Source organism: Thamnophis elegans, chromosome 14 (genome assembly GCF_009769535.1).
Source record: "Thamnophis elegans isolate rThaEle1 chromosome 14, rThaEle1.pri, whole genome shotgun sequence".
NCBI lineage: Eukaryota > Metazoa > Chordata > Lepidosauria > Squamata > Colubridae > Thamnophis > Thamnophis elegans.
The window spans coordinates 37,626,377-37,653,011 of NC_045554.1; the positions used below are offsets into that span (position 1 = coordinate 37,626,377).

Below are 26,635 nucleotides of genomic sequence, written 5' to 3' on the forward strand. Positions count from 1 at the left end.
TGATCTCCTCTAGGACTGTCCTTGTGTCTAGTTATTCTGGTGTGCAGTGTCCTATAGCATCAAAACAATTTATGTCCAGGATGTGAGGGCTCTGTAGATATTTTCACAGCCCTCTTTTTGACTCGTGCAGTGTACAGGTCCTCAGTGGAAGGCAGGTTGGTAGCAGGTTTTTGTTTTTTTTGCAGTTTTAATTATCCTCTGAAATCTATGTCTGTCTTGGGTTGCAGAACCAAACCAGACACTTATAGAGGTGCAGAGGTGCACTATCTCGCTTAGCAACAAAATGTTGGGGCTCAATTGTGATTGTAAGCCGAGGACTACCTGTATAGTTTAAACATCGCTTTCCACTTTGCGTTGACTAAAACTTTTTTTTAAAATGCTGGTCTCTCTCTCTCTCTCTCCTTCTTTCCTTTACAGCATAACAAATGTGCCACTTATTCAGCGGGGATGCAGAAAACATACTCCCTTATATGTTTGGCTATGGAAGAAGAGAGGACCGACAAACCCAAGAAGCTGACGCCTAAATTATCCTTCTTGAGTTGGGGAACCAAAAACAGGCAGAAAGCTGCCAGCACCCTCTGCCTCCCTTCGGCTGTAAGTGGCACCTCTGCCTTTAAGAAGAAACTGACAACTCCATTCACACTCTTCAGTACCGATAGTTCATTGTACTAGGACTTGGAATGGACGCTGCGAATTCACAGTCGCTTTTAGGAATCCAGGGTGAAGTAGCCCCGACTTGAACCCAACAACAACAACGTTCAAATCTGGCTTCAATTGTTCATCTCGCAAGGACGGGAAAGTTTTGAAGAACAGTGTCATGTGCCTAAGGTGTTTGTCGGAGTTCTTTCAAACTTCTGCCCGGATTCTGGCTTTGTTAGGATCTATCATGAGAAACAAACAGAATGGTTCTGCAAAGACTGAGGATTTTGTTGTTGTTGTTTTAGAAAAATGTGAATTTGGAGCTCAGTAATGCCACGTGGTTGACCATCTCACCTACGTTGAGGGGGAGAAGTAAATAGAACTGCATGGCCACAATGGTGCACGATCAAGGAGATACACCTGCTAATTTAATTTAAAACCCAACGAATGAGAAACAGAGTTGCAGGCCAGTTAGTAACCGTGAGTTGACAATCTACACAGAACCAAATTCTTAAATTAATTATTGAATGGCCAGGCGATGGGAAGGAAACCGGGTAAAGGAATAAATCTAACAGGGTACGGTAGTGGCAAGGCTGCGTGTTAAGGTTTTAAAATCCTATTTTCTATTCTGCTTTGAGGTGGTTTAAACCAAGGGTCTCCAAACATGGCAATTTTAAGACTTGTGGACTTGCAGCTCCCCGAAATTCTGAGAGTTGGAAGTCCACAGGTCTTAAAGTTGCCATGTTTGGAGACCCCTGGTTTAAATAAACAACATTTTAAAAAGATAAATAACATCACTCCGGGCCCAGGACTGGGAATTGGGAGGGTGGCAGCAACACAGAGAGAATACTGATGTTTGTTCTATAACCAGACCCAGATTTCCACAAGAGAATTTCAAACAACAGTGTTTTTGGCCTATCATTGAAGCCTTCCATGAGAATGGTGCGGTGGCCTCGAGGTTTAGCTCTCACCTCACAATCAAGAGGCTGTGTATCGATCCTAGGTAAGGCAGATATTCCTCTCTTTCTCAGAACAATGAGAATATATCTGCTGAACAAAACTCCGCATTGGCAACATGGAAGGGCGTCTGGCCAGTAAACACTCAGCTCCATTCAGTTGTCCAGACTTCACCCGGCAAGGGATTATAGGGTTGTTAAAAGAAGAAGATGATGATTGAAGCCTTCCATGGACGCAACACAGGGTTATCTGGGCAACCAGATTTTGCATTTTCTGGCGTTCCAAATGGGACATGGAATAGGATGGCGATTTCCAGAATTTCCCGCACTAAATGACAGCATCTCGTCAACGACCAAAAGAAGCTATCCATTTACGTGGCACCCAATGTGTGGTGGGAAGAAATCTCCCAAGGACAACCTTGAAACCAACCCTGGCCCTGGCGACGTTAAGTAACACAGAATGGATCCATCGAAAAAGCAGATTCTGTTTTGCAAGATCTGATGTAACCGGGTATCGTTTTCTACACCTGCCGAGCATTATAGCAAAGATGGAGAGATTTCCTAACACTGTATGTGTAGAGAAATATGCTAATGTAATCAAGAGTGTGGAAAGAGATCAGCCGGTTTGCTTGCAGACCAAATCCTTAGCGCTTGCCAGGTTTCACTTCAAATCAGTATTTCTTAATCTCAGCAACTTGAAGATGTGTGGACTTCCACTTCCCCAACCAGCATGCAGATATATAGCTCAGTAATGCTGTTTTTGATAAGGATATTAATTAGCTTAGTTCACTTTATTGTCATTGGACATGGTACCATGAAATTAAATGCCATCTTCCGTGTACATTATAACTATAAAAATAAAAACATACACCCTAACCCTATATAATTGAAATTGGAAACCCAATATTGCACTACACCGTAGAATTCAATATAGCTACTGCCCTGGGTTAGAAGCTGTTTTTTAGCCTATTCGTCCTTGTTTTTTATTATCCTGTACCATCTGCCAGATGGTAATAGTTAAAAAAAAGGGTGCCCAGGATGAGATGGATCTTTAAGAATGCTTTGAACTTTCTTAAGGCAGCGGGAGTTCTAAAGCTCTTCCAAAGAGGGGAGGGGGCAACCCACGATCCTCTGGGCAATGGCATTAACCCTCTGGAACGCTGTCCTATCTGCCCCTCTGCAATTGGCAAACCATACACAGGTGCAGTAAGTTAAAATACTCTCTATGGTGTAGCGGTAGAAGGTCACCAGCAGTTTTTCCTTCAGTTGTTGTTTCCTGAGAAGTCTCAGGTCGTATCATCTCTGCTGGGCCCTTTTGACCAGTGCTGCAATGTGAGATGCCCCAGGTCAGGTCCTCTTTTAGGATAACACCCAGGAACTTAAAACTGGCCACTTGCTCTACTTGGTCTCCTTTGATAAGCAAGGGTGATGTCTGATCTATTCCTTCTATAGTCCACTGTAAGCTCCTTGGTCTTATTGGTGTTAAGGACTGAGGTTTTTCTTGAGTGCCACTGGAAAGATTTGTAATTTGTAATTTTGTAATTTTAATAGATTTGTATGCCGCCCAATCCCGGGGGACTCCGGGCGGCTTACATAAAAGCAATTAAAATATTAAGAAGATTAAAAACACCAAAACAATACAGTTTAAAACAGGAAAACACAACATGCACTCAATTATAATGGGTCTGAAGTTCAGTCAAGCTCAACAGCCCCAGGCCTGCCGAAACAGCCAGGTCTTAACAGACTTACGGAAGGCCAGGAGAGTGGGGAGGGTCCGGATCTCAGGGGGTAGCTCGTTCCAAAGGGCCAGGGCAGCAACAGAGAAGGCTCTCCCCCGGGGAGCCACCAGACGGCATTGTGTGGCTGACGGTACCCGGAGAAGGCTCGCCCTGTGCCATCTTATTGGACGCTGGGAGGTATGTTGCAGAAGGCGGTCACGGAGATATCCAGATGCATTCCAAAGGGTTGATAAAGGTAATTTAACTATGCCTTAAGTCAGAGGTGTCAAACTCACGGCATCACGATGGCGTCAGGGGACTTTTTCCCCCTGCGCTAAACTGGGCGGGGCCAGCACATGACACATCCGGGCTGCGAGTTTGACAGCCGTGCCTTAAGTGAAATTTAGGAGTTTAGGACACTAAAGAACATGCCCAACTGGAAAAGTAGTTGCTGCTTGAAGTTTTATTGTCGCCGTCTAAAGTTGTAGTCTAATTCACAATATTTGTCTGTTAAGCTGAAATATAGCTAACAGGGTAGATCTTAACAATGATTGACTACAAATTTAAAGAAAGGAAATCTAAGTCGCTATTGAAACTCAATGAATCCATTACCGGTAGCTGAGAAATTTTTAGAAGAAATTAGAATAGAACAGTGATTCCCAACCTTGACAACTTTTAAGATAGGTGGACTTCAACTCCCAGAATTGTTGCCTGGGGAATTCTGTAAGTTGGAAGTCCACATATATTAGTTACTAAGGTTGACAAATACAAATGGAATAAAGAAAAATGGGGAAGGCTGGTAGACCAATGCCAATTTATTATTATTTTGGTCTTTTAATGGTTCTACCCAGATGTAAATATATAAATGTTAAAATGATTATTTAAGAATGAGTCCTGACTTATATGTGACAATGAACAACTTTTCACTGCAACTATGAATGAGATAAAAGTTTGATTTTTCTTAACTGTTGTTGTTCAGAATGAAGGTCTGTTTTTTTTTTTTTTAAAGGAAGAATGTAATATAGTGGCTGCTTATTCATATTGTGCAATATTCAATCAATGCTGTGGAATTAATCCTAGTGCCTAATAAAATGTAGGTTGGAAGAAGGTTGATGTGTTCATTTATATCTCATCATCTGTGATATATATTCCACTTTTGATTTTGGGGGTGGTTCGAAGAAATGTACGGTAACCAAATTTGAGTGCTATAGTATGCCATGGTTGGTTAAGCCAAGTTAGATCGATTTGACACTGAAGCAGAAGTAGGCAAACCTTTTGATGCAGGGCACATCATATGGTTGGTGCCCTCACAAAATGCCCGCCCAAGTGGGCATAGCAGATCAGAAAATATCCATTCGTAGACAGGATGGACAGTCTCCCAGAATCCTCTCTACCATCCCAGTGGGGGCTAAAGGCATTGTTGCAAACTAGGTAACAAGCTGCGTTTTCTGAAATGCTAGCTTCATACTTTTGACTACAGCCCTGGTGGGGCAGTGGTTAAAGTACAGTGTTGCAGGCAAACTCTGCCCACTGCCTGGAGTTTGATCCTGACAGGGCTTGAGGTTGATTCAACCTTCCTTCCCAGGTTGGCATTATGAGGACCCAGATTGCTGGAGGCAATATGCAAATAATGCCTTGACAATGTAAACCACCAGAAAGTGCTGAAAGTGCCACGAGGCAGTATATAAGCCTAACTGATGTTGTTATTGTATTATAAGAATTGTGGAGGCGCAGTGGTTAGAATGTAGTATTGCAGGCTAATTCTATCTCAAGGTTGATTCAGCCTTCCATCCTTCCAAGGTCGGTAAAATGACCCAGATTGTTAGGGAAAATATGCTAACTCTGTAAACCACTTAGGTGTAGAGGATGCTATAATATATGCACACAGGAGAAACATCTCAATGACCAAAAAACTTATCTTCCTTTCTTTGCTTCTCCCAAGTATTACCAAGTGTCGATTTACGTTCTTTTTCTTAAAAAGAAAAAAGAAAAGAAACTTGGACTGAAACCTTGTAAACCTGCAGGGCTACCTTCCGATAAGTAGCAGGGGAAAAATGAGATTAAGAATCTTAACTGCTCCTTTTTTTTAAAAAAATGCGAGATTAAATGACCACATCTGAACTTCCTGGAGAAAGAACAAGATACCCGAGGGCACTTTTCATTATCTTTCATACAAGACAAGTTTCATACAAGTTTTGCCCTTTTGTTGACTCAGAGGGCATTGAGGGAAAGAATCTCAATCATTTTAGCCAATTCCGTTGTACTTAAGTACAATGGCAACAAAGATTATACTTATACTTTTTAACACCGTGTCTTCCTGCTTGTATCTGCAACATCTCCTCCTTCCATATTGCAGCATCTGCTTTTGAACGGGCCCTGGTTTAAACTTTCTGCCCTTTAGCAAAAGTACCACATTAACTCGTTTTGCCTTCTCAATCTGCCTGCTGTTAACTGTGGTATCCAGTCATGAAAAAAAAGACTCCATCCTTGGCTTAAAACAATGTCAACCCAGTCACAAAAAAGGATGCCTATAATATTGTCCAAAACAGCTGTAGCCGCCTTGTCTTCCCAGTTAGGTGGCTGTACCAATTCAATCTCAGTTACTTTAAAAAATAATATGCACAGGTGTTGTGGAGTTACCAGCCTGATCTGGAAAGAAGTAAACTGTTGTGACCTGGCAACAGAGTCGGACAGTAAGGAGGTTGGGGAGGGGAGCATGGGCCAGTCCTGAAGGCTGTGGAAGGCTCGGATGAGGGCTCTGCATCGGAAGCAGAGAGGGGGCCGAGGCCGTCTGGCAGTGATCAGGTGCCTACGGAGCTAGACAGCAGTGAGGCAGAGGAACAGCTGGAGCCTGTTCCCAGTGTGCTCATGCGCAGAACTGGCAGAAGAAAGGAACAACCAGAAATCAGGGTAGACTTGGGAGTAAAGTCACAGGTGGAAGGTGACTGACCTCTCCAACAGGAAATAAAAGAGGAGTGAAAGGGGAGTGGGCTTTTGCAAAGAACCAATTCGTTCATTTGGTCGTTAAGATTCAGGAGTGTGAAGATCTGTCCATGAATCTCAGAGACTCTGTGCCCAGTCTTTCCTTGCACAGCACCTCATTTGGAAAATATTTACATGGCAGCTTTCCAAGATAGATAAGGTCTGTAGTCATAAATATTCCTGTTTGCCGGGCCTTGATGAATGTGAATGAGAGAGGAATTCACATTCATTTAATAAAAGGGGTTTTGTCGGGACCAGGACTCTGCCTTGTGCTTTTAGGGAAGCCTAGGTCAAAACATAAATGCTAGAAGGCAGCAGTGGGAAGCCATCCAGTATCATGGCCAAGAAAACTGCAGGGATGAAGGCGCCTAGAACCAAGCTTGAATGCTTCTTTATCTCTTTATCGCATCCCCTCATAAACAGCCCAGTGGCCCAAGGCTGTCTGTAAAACTACACTGCAGTGCAGCCAAATGCCAAAAAGGGTAACTCGAGCCAGTTCTATTTGAAGTGAGGTATGTGTTCTTTCTTTGAAAGAATATGTGGGAGTTTTTGCTTGAAAGGACCAAGTTGCAACCTTTAAGCTCCACAGAAGCGTAACTTTACTGGAAGTGATACAGAAGCCCTCTGGGTAGACAAGAAGGATGACTCATTCTTTCTTTTCACTCTGATACGCCTTCGTAATTTCAGTCTGGCGGCCTTCCAGGTGCCTCGTGCGCAAGCAATGTTCAGGTTCCCCTCCCACAGCTGTCTTCTAGCGGGCCCACCTGTCACACAACGTTTTTGATAGACCAGATCCAGACAAACGTAGATCAAGATTGGAGGAAAGCCTAGAGACCTATAAATAAGGATTTCGAGAGTTATACCTAACACTGGAAAGAAACAAAGGCTCATTCCTGGTTGTTATTGTTGTTGTTTTTTTAATGTTGTTTGCCCAAAGTGACTTCCTTCGTCCAATCTGATGAAGGTCGAGTGAGAACAAGTTTCTTAATCGATGATCTGTTCAGAAACTCCTCTATTATCTCTGCATTATTCATTCAAATCAGAACAGGGGATGGACCCCGATTTGAATGGATACAAACATCAAACACATTAAATAACAGTTCCCAACAGTCAGCAAACAATCCATTCAGGGCAGTTCTGATGCTCAGAATCCATAACTTCTCCATGAACAAGTTATGAAAGGTATCTATCAGGGGTGGGCTACTGGGGGTTTCAGGGGAACCTCTAGCTAAGATTCTGTGCAGTTTGGAGAACCCCCAAATCCCATTCCTGGCTGGCCCCTCCCCTCCCAGGAGTCCACAGGCGGCACGTTTTAGCAATAGCAGTTAGACTTATATACCGCTTCATAGGGCTTTCAGCCCTCTCTAAGCAGTTTACAGAGTCAGCATATCGCCCCCACAGTCTGGGTCCTCATTTCACCCACCTCGGAAGGATGGAAGGCTGAGTCAACCTTGAGCCGGTGAGATTAGAACCGCTGAACTGCAGATAACAGTCAGCTGAAGTGGCCTGCAGTACTGCACCCTAACCACTGCACCACCTCGGCTCTTTTGGATGCAGGTAAGTGCAGGGTGCACATGGAGGCTCAGGGAGGGTGAAAAACGGGCCTACCGGAAGTTTGGGAAGGCTGGAAATGGGCCTGTTTCCAGCCTTCAGAGCCTGGGGAGGCCATTTTTGCACTCCTGGAGGCTCGAGGACAGTCTTTGGAGCGTGGGGAGGGCAAAAATCCTCCCCCCCCCATTGTGGTAGAGGAAGCAGATAGGCCACGCCCACCATGGCCATGCCCACCCAGCAACTGGGCAGAGAACCCCTTGCTAAAAATTTTCAAGCCCACCCCCAAAAGGTGGGCAAAAATCAGGTTGACGGACTAGGCTTCTCTTCTGCATCCAAAGCAGTGGTGGGATTCAAATAATTTAACAACTGGTTCTCTGCCCTAATGACCATCTGGGTAGGTGGGGCACAGTGGTCATGTGACTGGATGGGCTTGGCCAACTCAAGGTCACTCAGGTCAATGGGTGCTTCATCTTAGCTGTGACAATGTAATAAGGGTTAACCGGAGAGGCAGTTTCTGTAAGCAGGGCAATAAAGTTTAGGCTAGAAACAACACCAGAATGTTTCCTTCCTGCCTTCCTTACAGGATTAGCCCTGTAAAGTGGGGGAAAAACAAAAAGGGATTTCTTCCAACAACCAGTTCTCTGAACTACTTAGAAAGTTACCAACCGGTTCTCCCGAATAGGTGCGAACTGGCTGAATCCCACCACTGATCCAAAGCCAATAAGACAACAGGGACCGTTCACAGAACAAATGTAAAATTTATTTACATTGGGACAACCTGCTCTTTTTTCAGCTTAAAAAGTAACTCAGAGCCTCCCTATTTTTTCCAATAGACTTAACGAACAGAGACGAAATCTTGACTTATTTGTCAATTTCTTTAAGGAGCAGCTGAGATTGACATAAAGAAAAAGAATGTACTTAACGTTAAAGGTTCCCCTCGCGCATATGTGCTAGTCATTCCGGACTCTAGGGGGCGGTGCTCATCCGTGTTTCAAAGCCAAATAGCCAGCGCTGCCCGAAGATGTCTCCATGGTCATGTGGCCAGCATGACTAAAGGCCAAAGGCGTACGGAATGCTGTTACCTTCCCACCAAAGGTGGTCCCTATTTTTCTACTTTCATTTTTTATATGCTTTCGAACTGCCAGGTTGGCAGAAGCTGGGACAAAAAACGGGAGCTCAGTCCATTACATGGCACTAGGTATTCAAATCGCCAAACTGCCAACCTTTCTGATCGACCAGCTCAGCGTCTTAGCCACTGCGTCCCTATAATAAATAAATAACAAATTTAATAATAAATGAACAAGAACTATTTTAAAGGAGGACAAAGAGGATGTTGGCCCTGCAGCTAATTCTCCAGGAAAAAGCGGCCAATGCTATTCATAAAAGGGGAAACTGTGTCCAGCTGTATGCGGTTGAAAGTCAAAAGCATGCCCAGAGGGAGCAAATTCGGAGCTTAAAAATAATTATCCGATTTATTTGCTCCTCCAGATGGAAAGGAAGGTTACGGTTGTTTCTTGTGTTTCATACAACCTGAAATCTGACCGTGGGAAAATTCCAGCCTTTCAAAAAAAAAAACACCTTTATCTCTGATGCTGAAAAACCCAGATTATTTTGCCTGGGTGAAGAATGTGTGGATTTGTTGAGCTAGATTACGACCAACTACTCCTTCGAGCTCCTGGAGAGAGGCATTGCAAAGCTGATGGATATTTCCAAAGTTTTCCAGAAGAAGAAGTGCCTTTGTCTTTCCAACTCCTGGAATCTGCTGAACTGTGTGGAGCACAGACGGTTCCAATAACTTGGGACGTTTCTTACTTTGGAAAGGATTACTGGCTTTAGTTTGTTCGTGCACCTGAAACGAAAGTCAAATTCAGTCTGGCTGCTCTCTTGTGGTTTCCGGTCCTAAACATTGGCAAGTATTTCCAGGGGTGGGCTTCAAAAACTTTAGCAAGGGGTTCTCTGCCAGGTTGTTGGGTGGGCGTGGCCCAGAGGTGGGTTCCTACCCGTTCGCCCCTATTTGGTAGAACCGGTTCATCAAATCTACCGAACCGGTTAGAAGAGGTTCCACCAGTGGACCCGGAAAGCAGGCCACACCTACAGAAGAGGTTCCAAAGTTTTTTGAAACCCACCACTGGTCCTTGGAAATGACTATTCTACACTATCATGCTCATATTTATAAAACTCAGTGCCTCTGTGAAAGGTAAGGATGACTACTGCATTTGTGGTGCAATCAGAACATTGCGTGTGTTGAAGTTGTTTTAACGCAAACCAAAGATGCCTTTTAAAAAACAAGTTGACATCATATTCTTATGCATGCCAGTGCTGTGTGTGAGGTAATTTAAGGTGGTTCTGACAAGTGTCATCGGCATCTTCATATCCGGTCACATGGGGGGCAAGCCACTCCCACCCGGTCACATGGGCAGCAAGCCACTCCCACAAAGGAGGCCACACCCACAGAGTAGGTTCGAACAATTTTTGAAACCCACCACTGGCGTGGCCATGGTGTGTGTAGCCTAGTCGGCTTCCTGCACCATGGCGGTTGGGGGAGGAGTTTTTGCCCTCCCTGGAGGGCTTCCCTCGAGCCTCTGGGAGGGCGAAAACAGCCTCCCCAGGGTCCAGAGGCTGGAAACGACCCATTTCCGCCCTTCCCAAACTTCAGGTAGGGCTGTTTTTCGCCCTCCTCGAGCCTCCACATGGGCCCTGCATTTACCTGCATGCAAAACGGGCCATGTGAGGACTCCTGAGAGGGGCTGGTGGGACGGGGCCAGCTAGGAGTGGGATTTGGGGGGGTTCTGTGAACTGCACAGAATCTTAGCTAGAGAGTCTCCTGAACCCCTGCAAACCCCCAGAAGCCCATCCCTGAGTATTTCTCGACTGATGACAATTCATCCCAAAATGTATGTTGCTAAGTGAGACATTTGCTGAAATGTTTTGCTCCATTTTACAACTTTTCTTGCCACAATTGTTAAGTGAATTTCATTGCCGTTGTTAAGTTGGCAACCTGGTTGTTAAATGAATCTGACTTCCTCATTGACTTTGCTGGTCAGAACATTGCAAAAAGGGAATTGTGGGACCCTGGAACACAACAAACATCATAAACATGAACCAGTTGCCAAGCGTCTCAATTTTGATCATGTGACGATGGTTTTTTTTTTTTGCTGCAACGGTCATAAATGTGAACAATGGTCATGTCACTTTTTTCAGTGCTGCTGTTACTTTGACCGGCCACTAAATGAATTGTTGTAGGTCGAGGACTACCTGTAATTCAGTACGATATTTTTTGTTATATGGGGTGAGAAGTGCTTTGGACACAGAAGGAAAGTGGCACTTTGGATTGGTCAGGATCACAAACCAGCTGTCAGGTTTCCTAAAAATGCCCTAATTGATTCATGAATATCGAGCCAAGTTTCAATACAAAACTAGTCATTTATCAGGAGCACCATTAGGCAAAGCCTTTTCACAGTCAGAGCTAAGCTTTGTTTGAATTATAGCTGAACTTTACCCCTGTTCCTTCCCTCCCCTCAGTCTGTGTCATAAATCACATTCCCCAATGAGGTGCATCCCTCCCAAGCCTGCTGCAGTAATCTGAGATCTGACTTTAGATGAAAGTATGTGTGGAATGCACTCCGCCCCCTAATCTCTCACTATGGCAACTTTAGGAGTTGACACCAGCAGTCATTAAAGTATTTGCCTCTTTTTACTGGAAACAAACGTAGCTGGTTTAATGAGTCACAGGTATTGCATTCAAGGTTCTGAGCATTTTGAGGTACTTCCTCCAAAACTAATAGGAGTCAAACATCCCTACTTTCCAAATTATTTTGCCATCTCAAACGGCCTGCACTAGTTGCCGGTTGTCTTCTGGGTGCGATTCAAGGTACTAATTATGACCTTTAAAGCACTCCATGGCTTAGGCCCAGGATACCTGCGAGACCACCTACTGCCACCGGTAGCCTCCCACCGTCCAGTGCGATCCCACAGAGTTGGCCTCCTCAGGTTGCCGTCAGCCAGACAGTGTCGGCTAGCGACCCCCAAGGAGCGCCCCCAGGCTTCTCTGTGGGAGCGCCTTCCCTCTGGAATGAGCTGCCCCCGGAGCTTCGTATAATCCCTGACCTCCGGTCCTTCCGACACGCCCTAAAAAGTTGGCTTTTCCAGCAAGCCAGCCTGGCTTGAACAAAACAAAACAAATTATTGATTATTGTTAATTTTAATTGAATTTCTTTTTTAAATGTTATTGTTAATCTTAATTGGGTTTGTTTTGGATATTCTATTTGATTTTTTTAACTTTTGTAATATGTGTTTTTTTTTAATGTTGTACGCCGCCCTGAGTCCTTGGGAGAAGGACGGCATATAGATCCAATTAAAAAAACAAAACAAAAACCAGGGTCTGCCTAGACCAGCATTCTGTTTCCTGCAAAGCCACTTAAACATGAGAAGCTCTTGTACGCCGATTCTAATCTCAAGTCCACCTACTTTAAAACTGTCTGCTTTGAAAAGCATTGCTTGAGAGCCTGATAGCAGTGCAAACAGCTCTTGAAGGTACTTACCAATTGAGCAATAAGTTGAGCTGCTTCTTTTTGGCTGGCCACCGGAAGTAATGTCATTCCGAGTTCCAGAACGACAAATTTCTGCACATCTGGAAAATACTGGTTGCTTATTTGGGTTTTTTCAACTAATACAATCCCTTGAAGATTGCAAGCCTGGGAGAATTAGGAACAACGAGTAACGGGTATTAATGAGAGGGACAAACAGCCTAGAGCAGTGGTCCTCAGCCTGTGGGTCGGGACCCTTTTGGGGATCGAACAACCCTTTCACTGGGGTCACCTAAGACCATCGGAAAACACATATTTTCACAAAAAATACGGAAAACATAAAATAATTTTATGGTTGGGGGTCACCACAACATGAGGAACTGTATTAAAGGGTCGTGGCATTAGGAAGGTTGAGACCCACTGGCCTAGTGTAAGTTCATTGGGAGGGTTGGGAAAGTAAAAAAAAGGTGTGTTTTCTCCATTCTTTCTCCCCTACACTCCACTTAGCCATGCTGCTTAAAATCACTGGTTAAAGACTATTGTTTCCTCACAGATGAATACGAGAATGATTGAATGGCTGGGCTGACATCATTCAGATCTGTGCATAAAACAACCTTAATATACCATAGGTAACGATAAAGGTTCCTCTCACATATATGTGCTAGTCATTCCCAACTCTAGGGGGCGGTGCTCATCTCCGTTTCAAAGCCGAAGAGTCAGCGCTGTTCAAAGACGTCTCTGTGGTCAAGTGGACGGCATGACTAAAAGCTAAAGGCGCATGGAGCGCTGTTACCTTCCCACCGAAGGTGATTCCTACTTTTCTACTTGCACTTTTATATACTTTCGAACTGCTAGGTTGGCAGAAGCTGGGACAAGTAACGGGAGCTCACTCTGTTACACGGCACTAGGGATTCGAACCGCCAAATTGCCCAACTTTATGATTGACAAGCTTGGTGTCTTAGCCACTTTTTAAATACACCGTAATACACCATACATGGCCATTAATTCCTGATATTTTCCTGCAACAGTCAATTAGATATAGATGAACCAGTTAAAGCTTTCTCTGAGCCGAAGATAAATGCAGAGCCATGCCAGTTACTAAAGCAAAATATATTTTTGTTCTTCAAGCATTTTTAAGATCATTTCCAAAAGGGAACAGCAACAGAAGGAAAACACATTGAATCCTTTGATTAAGGATAAAAAGATAGTTCTTAAAATGGTAGATTTGAGTTGCTGGTATAATTATTGATATCAGTGCATGGTACTAAAGATTAGATTCTCCTTAAATTGTGAAGAATTGATCTAATGTTTTGCTGATATTATGTTCCTGAAAAGGATGATCCAAACGATACTTTCATAGGGTGCTTACATTTCTAAAACGAACAAGTCTTCTTTTGAAGGCATTTCCTGCCACCAGATCTGCTTCAGATAGGTAGAGGATGCAGCATCTGTTCGAAAGATGAAAGTCCACAAGTCCCAGACCATCTTCCAGTATAAGCTTAACTTTACCTTGAAAAGTGAGAAGCAAGGAAACTACAGTAACAACAAAACTACTGTGGGTACACAATTCTCATTTGAGTGAAACTCTGGCTGTGTTTACATATCCTGCCAAGTTTGATTTTAACATATTGTGTAAACCCAACCAATTCCATGTTTAAACAAACCATGCCTGAGCCAGTGGTGAGTTTCAAATTTTTTTTTAACCTACTCTGTGGGTGTGGCCTCCTTTGTGGGAGTGGCTTGCCGGCCATGTGATCTGGTGGGAGTGGCTTGCCGGCCATGTGTTTTTTCTCTCTCTCTCTCTCTTTTTTCTTCCTTTTGTCTCTCTGTCCCTTTTTCCTTTTTTTCTTTCATCTCTCTCTCACTTTTTCATATGTTTTTCTTTTTTTATTTATTCATTTTTCCTTTCTTTCTCTTTCTCTCTCTGTGTGAGTCTGTCTGTTTGTCTGTCTGTCTGTCTGTCTGTGAGAGAGAGAGAGAGTGGTGGGTTTCAAAATTTTTGGAACTTCTTCTGTAGGTGTGGCCTGCTTTGTGGGTCCACTGGTGGAACCTCTTCTAACCGGTTCGGTAGATTTGACGAACCGGTTCTACCGAACTGGTGTGAACTGGTAGGAACCCACCTCTGGCCTGAACACACACTGAAAATCAAGCTGTTGCTTTATCTCCAAGTTCTAAATAAATTATTCAGAAGAGAAAGCCAATGGTTTCAAGAGTGATAATTTCCAAGTATGTTTAGCCCTACAAAGTGACAATATGCATTTAAACCAGACTTTAACATCTGGCTTGCCATATTTCATTTATAGTATATAGAGCTGGCATTCAAATTAATGAGAATTTTAAAAAATCTGATAAAAATAATAAAATACTCCTTGTGATCTAGCGATATCTTCAGATTCTCCTAGCTTAATAAAATGAGACAACTTAGTTTTTCTGGCTGTTTAGACAACCTACCCTCCTTTGGGATGTTTAGGAAAGCTATAATTAAGAACTCCAGACCAGGGGTGGGCTGCTGCCAGCGTTGCTGCTGGTTTGCGGCGCGCATGCGCAGTTGACTAAATTGTTCTGCGCATGTGCAGAACATGAAAAGATTACTAAAAAACATGCTGGCAACGACAGTGGCGACTAGGGAACTGGTTCAGGGGCGTGGCCAGCCTGGGTCGCTGCCGGATATGCAACCAAGTCCAAAATACCACTACCGGTTCAGCCGAACTGGTGTGAACCGATAGCAACCCACCTCTGCTCCAGACCAAACCAAGATATTAAACTCATATTTTGTAGTGCAATTGATTCTTTGATTTGCTGAAAGCCATTCACGGGACTATCCTAGTTCAAGCCCCTCTCCCCACTCAACTATATTGAACACTCAAACACAGGCAATGCATCTGTCAGATTCCTTTTGCAAAATAAAAAAAGTGTTCACTGGAGTTGGGCGACCAATATATTTAAATAAATACGTTAGTTTAATTTTCAGATGGTAGGAGGATTTGTTGGTAAGCAAAATTCTATAATTTTACCAAAGTATGATTTACCTTGCATCTCCTGAGCAATTTGGGAACCCTTCCATTTCTCATTGCCAATTACATGGCCCAAAGGAACATTCCCAGCTCCTGCTTGGACTGGGGTGCTATCATTTGCCATTATTAAACTTCATTTGCACTTGTAAGGTTATTTGTCCTGCGCAAGAGAAAAAAACATTATTCTGAAAATGCAAAAAAAAAAAAAAAAGATACATTTCTCATTAATCAGGGATTACCCATGAAATCCAGGTGACTTCCAGCTGATGACTTTCCAGAGGGCTCTTTTCCCAGCCTCTGGAATGGAGGATTGGGGCCCCTGCTGGTTGCATGAAATTTGTTTTATATGCTGATTGGATCCACCATCTGTTTACTGTAGATTTCAGTGTTTATATTGCTTTACATTGTGAGTTGGCTAGAGTCAGCTTGGAATCGGGAGGTGCTGAAACTGACTAAGGCTGGAAACTCAACAAGGAGAGAAGCAACCTAGAACTAAGAAGAAATTTCTTGACAGTGAGAACAATTAATCAGTGGAATGGCTTGCCTCCTAAAAGTTGTGGATGCTCCATCACTGGAGGTCTTCAAGAAGAGACCAGGCAGCCATTGCCCAGAATGGTATAGGGTCTCCTATTTGAGCAGGGCGGAGAATAGAATTAGAATAAGAATAGAGCTGGAAGGGAGCCTGGAAGTCTTCTAGTCCAGTGTCTTTCAACCTTTTTTGTGCAAAGGCACACTTTTTTCATGAAAAAAATCACGAGGCACACCACCATTAGAAAATGTTAAAAAAAGTTAACTCTGTGCCTATATTGACTATATATAAAGTGTTTTTCCCACGGCACACCTTACACTATGTCACGGCACACTAGTGTGCCGCGGCACAGTGGTTGAAAAACACTGCTCTAGTCCAGCCTCCTGGTCAAGCAGGAGACCCTATACCATTTCAGACAAGTGACTGTCCAGTCTCTTCTTTAAAAACTTCAGTGACGGAGCGCCCACAATTTCTGCAGGCAAGCTGTTCCACTGGTCAATTGTCCTCACCGTTAAGAAGTTTCTCCTTAATTCCAGGTTGCTTCTCTCCTTGATTAGTTTCCATCCATTGTTCTTGTCCTGCTCTCTGGTGCTTTGGAAAAATAAATTGAACCCCCTCCTCTTTGTGGGAGCCTCTCAAATGGTTGGATTAGAAGACCTCCAAGGTCCCTTCCAACTCCGTTATTCTGCATTCCTTTCTGTTTTTCTGTTAGTCAATAGCCCATCTCTATGGACAAAGACCAGTTTAGTGCTATTAATAATTGACACGTATATGTGTGAATCAATGCAAAGCATTGTTCTTACCTTATCATTTAAAGATCCTGCACAGCAATCTCTAAGATCCTCCAGCGCCTTAAAACACACGTGCGAACGTGCCCATACACGCAAGCAAACCGAGAGAAGCTCCCATTCATCGCTTAGGCTCTTCCAGCTATTGCGAGTAGTTTCTGCTTCCGCCTTTTCCAAACAGCGCGCGGCAGCCATGACGCACTGCTGCCGCCAGCCAATCAAATCCCTTCTCTTTTTTTTCCTTTCCGCCTCTCCCGGAAAAAAATATAGTTCGCAAGGGGCGTGGCGGTTCCTAACGGACGCTGGTTGCTAAGGCGAAGGCAGCCTCAGTAAGGCGGATCCCAATTGGATAAAGCGGAACGTCGCAGCCAATCGCCTTGCGGCTAATTGCGGAGTGGTTGCGAGGGGAAGCGTCCTGTTCTTCGGGAGGGGAGGGGAGAGCCGCTCCCTCTAGCCGGCGTGGCCCGTTGTGTTTCCCAGCTTCGTTCTCGTTTGTTTGTTTTTCCTCAGCCTTTTCGCCCTCATGCCGTTTTATTTCAGGAGGGGCCGGAGAGGCCTGTTTGTGAGTATTTCCCTGAGGAAAAGTCGTGGGGGCGGGGGGAAGCGAGGAGGATGAGCCGGAGGCCCCTGATGGCAAGCGTGGCTCCGGTTCCCATGGCAACCAAGTGCCTGGCTTCTCCCGAGCATCCCAGGTTGGATCTGGAAGGAGGGATCCGAAAGGGAAACGGACTGAGCAAGGCTCCCCAGGGGAACAATGAAACAGCCTGCCTCTTGAAGTTGCGGGGGCTCCGTCGCTAGTAGTTGAATGCTGGACAGTTATTTGTCCAGAATGGTGGGAGGATTTCTGCCCTGGGCAGAGGGATGGACTAGAAGACCTCCAAGGTGCCCTTCCAACCGCTATGATTCAAGGGAGGCAGTCGAGAAAAGTTCCGTTCTTGATTGGCCTGGTTTCACATCATGAAGCATCTTTCTCCCTCTCTCTCTCTCTATCCTATCTATCTATCTATCTATCTATCTATCTATCTATCTATCTATCTTTCTCTTGCTCTATCGTATCCCCCCTCTCCCATGTATCGATCGATCGATCGATCTATCGTATCTCTATCGTATCTATCAATCAATCTTTCTCACTTTATCGTATTTATCATCTCTCTTCTTTCTTTATCGTATCTCTCTCTCTATCCTATCTATTTTTCTCTCTCTATCGGATCCCTCTCTCGCTTTCTTTCTCTCTATATATATCCTATCTGTCTATCTTTTTTCTTTCCCTCTATTGTATCTATCAATCTTTCTTTCTCTCGCTCTATTGTATCTATCCTATCTATTTATCTTTCTCTCTGTTTCTTTATCGTATCTCTCTCTTTCTCTCAATCCTATCTATTTCTCTCTCTCTGTCTCGCTCTGTCTGTCTATCTATCTATCTATCTCTATATCTATATCTATATCTATCTATCTATCTATCTATCTATCTATAAATATATATATATATATATATATATATATATATATATATATATATATATATATATATATATATATATATATATAAATATCTATTATATCTATCTCTTTCTTTCTCTCTATCATATCTATCTTACCTAGCTAGCTATTTCTAACTAACTAGTAGCCCTCCATCTGTATCTATCTTCTAATTGATTTATCAGCCTTTAAAACTAATGTCCGTAGTAATCTTTAACTGGAGAAAATGGTGCATCATAGGGCAAGAATTTGTGAACAAAGGCCCCTTTTATATGGGCTACTTTATGTAGCGCCTGGTCCTTTTACTTCTTAGGGAATGAAATTTGGGGAACTTACTGGGCTACTGCTACGGTCATATGACTCCCGTTATCAATGTGCTATGACAGCTTCCCAGCCACTTTTGCAATCCCTTGCTCCCAGCACTTGTCACCTTCCTGGTGGGAAGGGAAATGGAAGGAGGAATGCCCATGCATCCTTCCCGACACACACCACCACCCTGGGTGCCTTTTGTAAGCCTTGTGACCTCTGTATACCATAATGCACTTCCCTGATCTATGCTGCCTCCATTGCATGCTTTACCTGAACTATGCAGCACACCTGTATGCACTCCCCCCTGATCCACACAGCAATTTTTGAAAACCCTTCTTGACCCACCTGGTACTTTTCGTGAATCTCTGCTTGTCCTCCTCAACTCGCACCATCCCCTGTACCCTCTCCAACCCATGCTGCCCCCCACTCCACATGCTTTCTCTGACCCACACACAATCTCTCATGCGTTCTTAGGCACCCTTCCCAACCTGCATTGCCCCCCCCCCCCCCACGTGCCATATCCAATCCACCTGAATCTTTTGGTTACTTCTCTCTGACCAAGCCAAAGTTAGAGGACAAAAATCAAATATTGGTTCTGGGGTTGGTCCAAGAGGATAAGTCAGAGTTCTCGATTTGCATGTCTTGATAAATAAATGATGAAACTAACTAGGTATGTTAACTGAATTTGGTAGAAGGAGGAGTAGATAGCTATGAGCGTTCATGGAGATTCTTATAGAAACATTGTCAGTTGAATCTAGGGAAATTATATAAACATCACCAGCAACTTTGTTTTCTGAAACAGAATAGCTGTTTTATATAGAATAGGATGCTTTCTACAAAGAAGGAACATTTCAAAAATTACATTGTAACTCAAGAATCAAATGTGTGCGAAAATAAATACATAGAATAGTATAAGAAAAGTTACAATAGGTAGCCACAGAAATAACTATTATTTTTGTGGGGATATGGTTGTTTTGCGCATCACCTTCAAAACCATTTAGGCTTGCCGCCGACATTAATTTGCATGTACATGTTCCTCCCTTTCATGTTGTTATTCCTTGTGCATGTACCTTTTTCTGTTTCTCCATTGTGTTAATTCAATCATTGCCAACTAACTTTATTTTAAATTGTTTAGAAACATATAGCTCATGGCCTGATCCCTGCAGCTACCATAGCTCCTAAACCTGCTGTCCCCCGCACCCCTCCCCCTCGTAGTCCAAACCCTTCTCCAGAAAGGCCCAGGTAGGTTTTTTCATCTCTTGATTTTCAGTCATGTAATAGAATTAATATTATTAATGGATATTTGAATATGCAGAATGGCTTTATTTTGCCTGTACATTTGTATGCACCAGACGTATGTATGATTACATTGGAAAGAGAAATGGTACCACATATTTGCATGTTATATAATTTTAAAGAGGTTTTCGGCAGCATTGAACACAGTCTACTTTATAGTATAAATGTGGTTATTTATTTATTTATTTATTTATTTATTTATTGTTTGTCAACAAGTACAAGGAAACAAGTATGAAAACACATGAAAAAATGGCACAAATAAATGGATATAAATAAGCAAAGCATAGCCATAAACATCTAAAAAGAGTACATATAAATGGGACAGTAGGACAGGGATGGTAGGCACACTGGTGCGCTTATGCACACCCCCTTAGGGACCTCTTAAGAAATGCGTAAAGTCTGCAGTAGACAGTTTAAGGTAAAGGGTATGGAGGTTAGAAGAACTAACAGGATCAGGGATGGTGTTCCACCCATTTACTACTCCATTGCTGAAATTGTTTTTCCTACAATCAAGATTAGAAAGGATTAGATTTAGTTTGTACCTATTGATAGCCCTTGTGTTATTGAGGTTGAAGTAAAAGTAGTCATTAACAGGTAGTACATTATGGCATATTATCTTGTGCACTAAGCTCAGGTTGGAACGTAGATGGCGTAGTTTAAGGTTATCCAGGCTTAAACTTTCAAGCCTGGTGTTAGCTTGTCTTTTGGAATAGGGAAAAAATAAGACTCCCTTCCAAGAATTTACAGATCATAGCCAGCTTAATATTATAATACGAGCTGCAGCTGTGTTCTTATTATTTTTGTAGAGATTCCGACTCCTTCCATCACTGACAAATGTTGCTTTATTACAGCCGATAGCAATTATGCCTCCATCACTATCCTGATATTTGGCACTTTTGAAAGGTGATTGTATTGGCCCATTGTTGCATCAGCTGGAATCCTCCTTTGCATGGCAGCATTGGGGAGCACGTGCATATGCAATAAAATGCAGATGGAGATCGATAGAGTATAAATGCAAGTGCAGCTGAAAGTAGGAAATGTGGCTTCCCCCAGTAAACTTTGCATTGCGGGTGAGATTAGAGTTTAGCTTACTAAAATTAAAAAAGAATAAATTTAATGGATTGTTTTCATTACTCAAAACAATGATATGGTATTATGGGTCAGTATTAAAGCTGTCATTGATTAATCTTTATTTCCTGTGGGTTTTGACTCAATTAAATCCAACAGTGGATTTAATAGATCCAATATAGGTGTACAGCAGCACTTATACATTACTTAACACAGTTTCTATTTCTATTGTAGAGAAATATTGCTTCTTTTGTTGGGTGTGCATTGTGGGTGTTTCTCTATTATTTCAGACAGTTGAAACGATATCATGTTTTAACATTTATAATGCATATGTTGAGGGGCAGGGGTGGGTTCCGGCTGCTGCTACTGCCAGTTCCCTCAGGGACGCGCCATACATGCACATGATGTGTGATATGCGCGCATGCGCAGTACTAAAAAATGCTTCTGTGCAAGCGCAGAAGCCAAAAACAAGATGGTGCCACCTACTGTGCCCCCGAGAGAACTGGTTCGGGGGTGTGGCAGGGCAGGGTCATTGTCAATTCCAGCGACCCAGGCCGCCAAGTTACTACCTACTCGTCCGAAGTGGTCCGAAGCGGTAGGAACCCACTTCTGTTGAGGGGCCTCAGTACAACCTGGACTCTCTCCCCCATGTAAACAGTCGCATAGCCTATTGAAAAATAGCTATATATAAAGCTAGCTATTGAAAGGAAAGTACTAGATACAGGAAGCAATTGTATTAAGATTTATGTTTTATTTAATTTAACTTTGATTTTGAACTCATTATGATTAAGTATTTTACCTTATCTTATCCCAGCCTCCTGATCCATGATTATTATTATTATTATTTTTTCCCCAGGTCTGCTTTAGCAGCCGCTATTCTTGTGACGACCTTAACTGGACGAACGATTGCCCTCCCTCAGCCTCGTCAGCGATCTCTTTCGGAAAGTGATGCCAGCTACTTGCAAGATCAGGAAGACTGCATTGAACCATATGCCACCATCACTGAGCTACGAATGAGGTAGAAAACATTGCCCGTTTTGGCTCACCTAATCCGTTTGGTATAAAATAATTTATAGTTCTTGTTTTATGGTGTTTTAAGAAAGTTTTGTGTATTTCTTAAAACACCATAAAAAGCTTTCTTTGAAAACCACTTCTGATTCAAGATTGGCAAACATTCAGAAGAAATGTCTGACTAGTAAAAACATTAATATGAGAAGCACTGTGGATTTTTAATTGCCCGTAAAGTAGGAAGTAAAGGATGCGGTGGCTGAGTGGCTAAGACGCTGAGCTTGTCGATCAGAAAGGTCAGCAGTTGGGTGGTTCGAATCTCTAGCACTGCATAACGGAGAGCTCCCATTTCTTATACTTGTACTATATTTTCTGCTTATAGTCCAAATTGGAAGAATCATGCATCTGAGAGTTGTGAGGATGACATGGATACATTTGCTTCTGACACAGAGAAAGAATCGGATCCCGACCATCAAATTATTGATAAAAAAGAAAACATGAGTCATGAGATTATGTATGCTACACCACATAAAATCAAACAGGTAAGCTTTCAACATTTTTTCTTTTAGCTATCCGAACACAAATTATAAGACTCCCCAGTCCTTGTTGTTTTCCCTGCAAATTTTCTATTATGCGGTCCTTTGGAGATTGGAATGTTCTTTTTTAAAAAAAATAATCATTTCTATTTTATTCAAAATGAAATTTATTTTGTAAATAAATACAAAATAATGAGTAACGGAGTGAACTCCCATTACTGCTCCCAGTTTCTGCCAACCTAGCAGTTCGAAAGCAGGTAAAAAATGCAAGTAGAAAAATAAGGATCACTTTGGTGGAATAGTAACAGTGTTTAGTCATGCTGGCCACATGACCATGGAGACGTCTTCGGACAGCGCTGGTTCTCCGGCTTTGAAACGGAGATGAGCACCGCCACCTAGAGTCGGGAACAACTAGCACTTATGTACGAAGAGAACCTTTACCTTTACATATACATCATACAGTCTGTTGTTGGCTCATTTTGAGCATGAGGGATGCTTTCACAGGACATAAAAGACTCAGGAGACTGCAGTTTGTTATTTCTTGTTTAATGTGTATTCAAGCACACATATTGCATCCGCTTATCCTATTTGTCCTTTGATGTGTTTCTGGTTTTCTTCTTTTTGATCAGTGTCCTGTTTTATAATGACATCAGCTGCTTAGAGCCTTTTCGTAACATCAATTTCCATAAGTGAACTTTGAATTTATGTATAAGGTGTATTGCAATATTTTTTACTTAGGAAAATCTCCCAGTATCTTCTAGTGCCAATGGTGAAGAAGATTCTTCTGTCTGCGAACCAAGTTGTCTCATCCAGCCAAATGTTCAGGTTGAAGGTGAGAAATGAGCATTAGGATTAAGGAGAAGATAAATGTTTCTACCATCTGCTTCCCACCATTAGTATAATGTGTTGTTTGATCTAGCACCATAGTTGAGACTGGATATTTTTTCCCTGTATGTGGGGGAAGGTTGCATAGTTGACAGTGAGAAAGAGAGAATCTGAATCTAAATGAACAAGACAAGGATGATTACTTCTTACATGTATTCCTTTTCATCTTTTTCCCTGCACAGAGCAGAAAATAATTTTTTTAATTTAAAAATAAAAGCACAAACCTCCATTTTCCTAATCTTTTACACTTGCTAAGATATTTATTTAAGATAAAGGTGGAAAAATTAGAAACTAAACAAGATGAAACTAAACGGATCGTGAAAGCTCCAGCTTCATTTAGAGCATTGCATTCTATTTGATATATTTCTCCTTTATACCTTAACAACAAACACATTTTTATATTACAGAAATTGAACATCCTGGAGTGAGGTTTCAGGTAAGCACAGCATAAAAATTATGTTCCATGATTTCAGTTAAGGACAGATTTATGTCTTCTCATTTGATATTTCTTTAAGAAGTTCAGGAAAGATTATATGGTCTTTTCCCTCCAGTTCTGTTCATCCTGTCCTCTATGATAAAAGTTGTAGAAAGGCTCTTGGAATTTCAAACTCACTTACACCTCCAGGGATAGTGGTTTCCTTCTATTCTACACCTATGTCTCTACAGCAGTGTTTGTCAACTTGGTAACTTGAAGATATGTGCACTACATGCAGGCTGGAAAATTCTGGAAATTGATCTTCAGAGATTTTCATCTTCAAGCTGCTAAGGTTGAAAAACATAGATTTTAGAAATATCTTACTATGATAGAAGACGCAGAGTCCTCCAATTAGCTGGAGTTGGGTGAAAGACTAAATTGCTTGCCTTTCATTTTTATTTGTCCTTTTATGCATTGTTCATTTTTATTTAAGTGATTGAATCTGGAAATTAAAAAAAAAAAATTAAACCAACTTTTGAAATTAGAACTAAAGAACATCAATTTTTAAATGTTTGGTGTATGCCTTCTGGAATAGTTGCTGTTATTTTGCGGGTGAAAATGTGGGATCCTATTAGGTTAAATATTTTGTTCCATTTCTAGGGAGACCACTCAGATGAAACTCCCCTGAATGAAAAACCGCCTTCGTCTTCAGGTACAAACTCTCTAAATTTAAGTTTAGTGTAAATGAGCTGTGTTGGCTTCTACAGAATAGGTTGAGTGTAGTTCTGAGCTATAATGTAACCTAACAAGAACTTGGGACTTGTTTTCTTTCCCCATGTCTTCCTAGACAGTCATGAGGAGGAGTCCAAAAACTGTTGTTTTATTTTCAAATAATCATTACTTGCCTTCAAATATTACTGACACTGGAAAAGTTGTAGCTCAAATTAACAGAACAGTTACTAGAAGCAAGCCAACTTTAAGCCCATGGTTAACATAAGCTACCCTTGAGATTTGCCTATATTGCTAAACTCTGGAATCTAAAATGGAAATGGAGGAATTTACAGAATTTTGATTTCATTAACAAATTGGTTTCCGCAATTCCTATAACAAAATGAATCTTTTCCTGGGATCCTATTATAGCTACAGAGGACAGCTGTGAAATCCTAGAAAAAGTTAAAGCTGCTTTAAAGAGTTGCTATGAATGCTATAAAAATATTGTATGCTCCCTGCAGTGTTCCCCCCACCCCCTGCTTTTAACTCCATAGTACTTCATTCTGTATGTTTTGTATTAATGATAGTTCCTGCATTGGATATACATCTAGTCTCACTATAAGACTTTTTAAGGGTGAAGAAACAGTAAATTGTTTCCCACAAAATAAAAACATAAAAATCTGTTGCTGTTTGCAATTGAATTAAGATATGTCTTATATAACTTTTATAATTATTAAAACATATCTTCAAGCTATTGGAGTGGATTAAGTAATCATTTCCGTTGAAACAGAAGCCTTATCATCAATACAAAATGCCTGCTTCTAAATAAAGATTCTTAGAGTCAGCCGTTTTACCCAAAGGTTTGCATATATTTATGTGACTGATCAATATTTTATTTCATTTCTTGGGTAGATGCAGTCCTCCACAGAAAACAGGAACAGATGGTTCTCCCCAGAGAGAAGTTCCAGAAATTAAAAGAGCAACATTGGCATCTCAACAATGCGAACCAGACCTTATTTTCTGAACTGGAACAGACAAAGCAGTTAATGAAGGAACTCCAATTAAAAATTAAGAAATTGGAAAAAGAGAACATGCAGTTGAAGGAAAAGCAGAATTCCCACAGTGAAGGTGCCAAGGAATCTATTTTCTTTAAATATAATTTAAATTGTGTTCATGTGGGAGAGAATAAAACTAGATATGTGGGAATCGAGGGAAGAATGGTTGAACTTTATCATTCTACATGTACCATTAAGAGCCGAGGTGGCACAGTGGTTAGAGTGCAGCACTGCAGGCTAATTCAGCTGACTGCTAGCTGCAGTTCAGCAGTTCAAATCCCCCCGGCTCAAGGTTGACTCAGCCTTCCATCCTTCCAAGGTCAATAAAATGAGGACCCAAATTGTTGGGGGCAATATGCTGACTCTGTAAACCGCTGAGAGAGGGCTGTAAAGCACTGTGAAGTGGTATATAAGTCTAAATGCTAGCGATATTGCTATTATTTAATATATCTGGCAAGCTTAGGAAAGATATTGGGAAAATGGTAAATTAGAATGTATTTAACTGGAACTTATTGAGATGATGACAGAAACAAATGGTAATTTTTTGTATCATATTTTAGAAAGTACGTTAGAAATTCATCAGTACCTAAAAAAAACTGAGTTATTATCGTATGACTTTCTCCCCCTCCAGTATTTGTGTTCTAATAAATGCATTTCTGAATGAGCGGGTCAATTAGATTGCTTGGGAAAAAATTCCCATGTTACTTGGGTTCCTCTGCTGGGTCCAGGGTTGGGGGGGGGGGTTGTTTTTGTTTTTGTAGATCCACTTGAAAGTGCTTTTATGCACTTACCTCGGATCTTGAGGCTGGCAATTAAAGTACACTGATCTAACTTGTCATTCCAGTTTCCCCCCTCAGGATAGGATTCTTTGAAGCATGTCATAAAATATCAAGGACGTTTGAGCAGGTTGCCTTTGATGGCTTCATCCTCCCCAAAATGAGGACATCATCATCACATGTCAGTTGTAATGGAACACACTGCCCTTTATTCTCACTAGGTTTAGGCTATTTTTTAAACATAATTTCCAAAATATACATCCAGGCAGGTTTGATTCTGGGCCTAGGTGTGGGTTTCTAAGGGTCTTATGCAGAGATTATTTTTTTCATCATCTTCTGCCTGATCCTTTAATTGGATATACCTAGTTTTTTCTTCATATAAAATAGCTACTGT

At 41.9% G+C, this 26,635-nt stretch overlaps 3 protein-coding genes across 5 annotated transcripts in view; 2 read left to right on the plus strand and 1 right to left on the minus strand.

Moving 5' to 3' along the window:
- Positions 1 to 2,046, plus strand: part of RHPN2 (rhophilin Rho GTPase binding protein 2) — a 49,182-nt gene extending 47,136 nt beyond the window's left edge. Inside the window, exon 15 of the mRNA XM_032230415.1 lies at positions 418 to 2,046. Within this exon, the coding sequence (XP_032086306.1) occupies positions 418 to 672 (255 nt within the window). The 3' untranslated portion in view covers positions 673 to 2,046. The remainder of the gene's footprint in view (positions 1 to 417) is intronic.
- A 7,289-nt stretch (positions 2,047 to 9,335) lies between these two features.
- On the minus strand, positions 9,336 to 16,839 carry FAAP24 (FA core complex associated protein 24). The gene is made up of 5 exons (XM_032231459.1): positions 16,719 to 16,839; positions 15,402 to 15,546; positions 13,742 to 13,881; positions 12,388 to 12,540; positions 9,336 to 9,695 (listed from the first exon to the last, which is right to left on the minus strand). Exons 2-5 carry the CDS (start codon positions 15,508 to 15,510, stop codon positions 9,453 to 9,455), a joined length of 645 nt encoding a protein of 214 aa, XP_032087350.1. The 5' UTR covers positions 15,511 to 15,546; positions 16,719 to 16,839; the 3' UTR covers positions 9,336 to 9,452.
- Positions 16,840 to 17,119: 280 nt separating this feature from the next.
- The window catches only part of CEP89 (centrosomal protein 89), a 35,266-nt gene continuing 25,750 nt past the window's right edge, over positions 17,120 to 26,635 (plus strand). For 2 of the 3 annotated variants that reach the window (XM_032230950.1, XM_032230951.1), the window contains exons 1-8: positions 17,120 to 17,265; positions 19,627 to 19,733; positions 21,712 to 21,873; positions 22,246 to 22,405; positions 23,138 to 23,231; positions 23,692 to 23,720; positions 24,360 to 24,411; positions 25,323 to 25,538. In XM_032230950.1, coding sequence (XP_032086841.1) covers positions 17,227 to 17,265; positions 19,627 to 19,733; positions 21,712 to 21,873; positions 22,246 to 22,405; positions 23,138 to 23,231; positions 23,692 to 23,720; positions 24,360 to 24,411; positions 25,323 to 25,538 — 859 coding nt within the window. In that variant the 5' untranslated portion in view covers positions 17,120 to 17,226. The remainder of the gene's footprint in view (positions 17,266 to 19,626; positions 19,734 to 21,711; positions 21,874 to 22,245; positions 22,406 to 23,137; positions 23,232 to 23,691; positions 23,721 to 24,359; positions 24,412 to 25,322; positions 25,539 to 26,635) is intronic. The other variant, XM_032230952.1, reaches the window with a different exon arrangement.

What these genes read in the sequence shown, in the direction of transcription:
- FAAP24 (XM_032231459.1), bottom strand. Translation starts at nt 15,510, where the DNA reads ATGGCAAATGATAGCACCCCAGTCCAAGCAGGAGCTGGGAATGTTCCT. An exon ending in AATTGCTCAGGAGATGCAAG is followed by an intron (nt 13,882 to 15,401) that starts GTAAATCATACT and finishes TCACTTTTCAAG; the next exon opens with GTAAAGTTAAGCTTATACTG. An exon ending in CTCAACTTATTGCTCAATTG is followed by an intron (nt 9,696 to 12,387) that starts GTAAGTACCTTC and finishes CTTTCGTTTCAG; the next exon opens with GTGCACGAACAAACTAAAGC.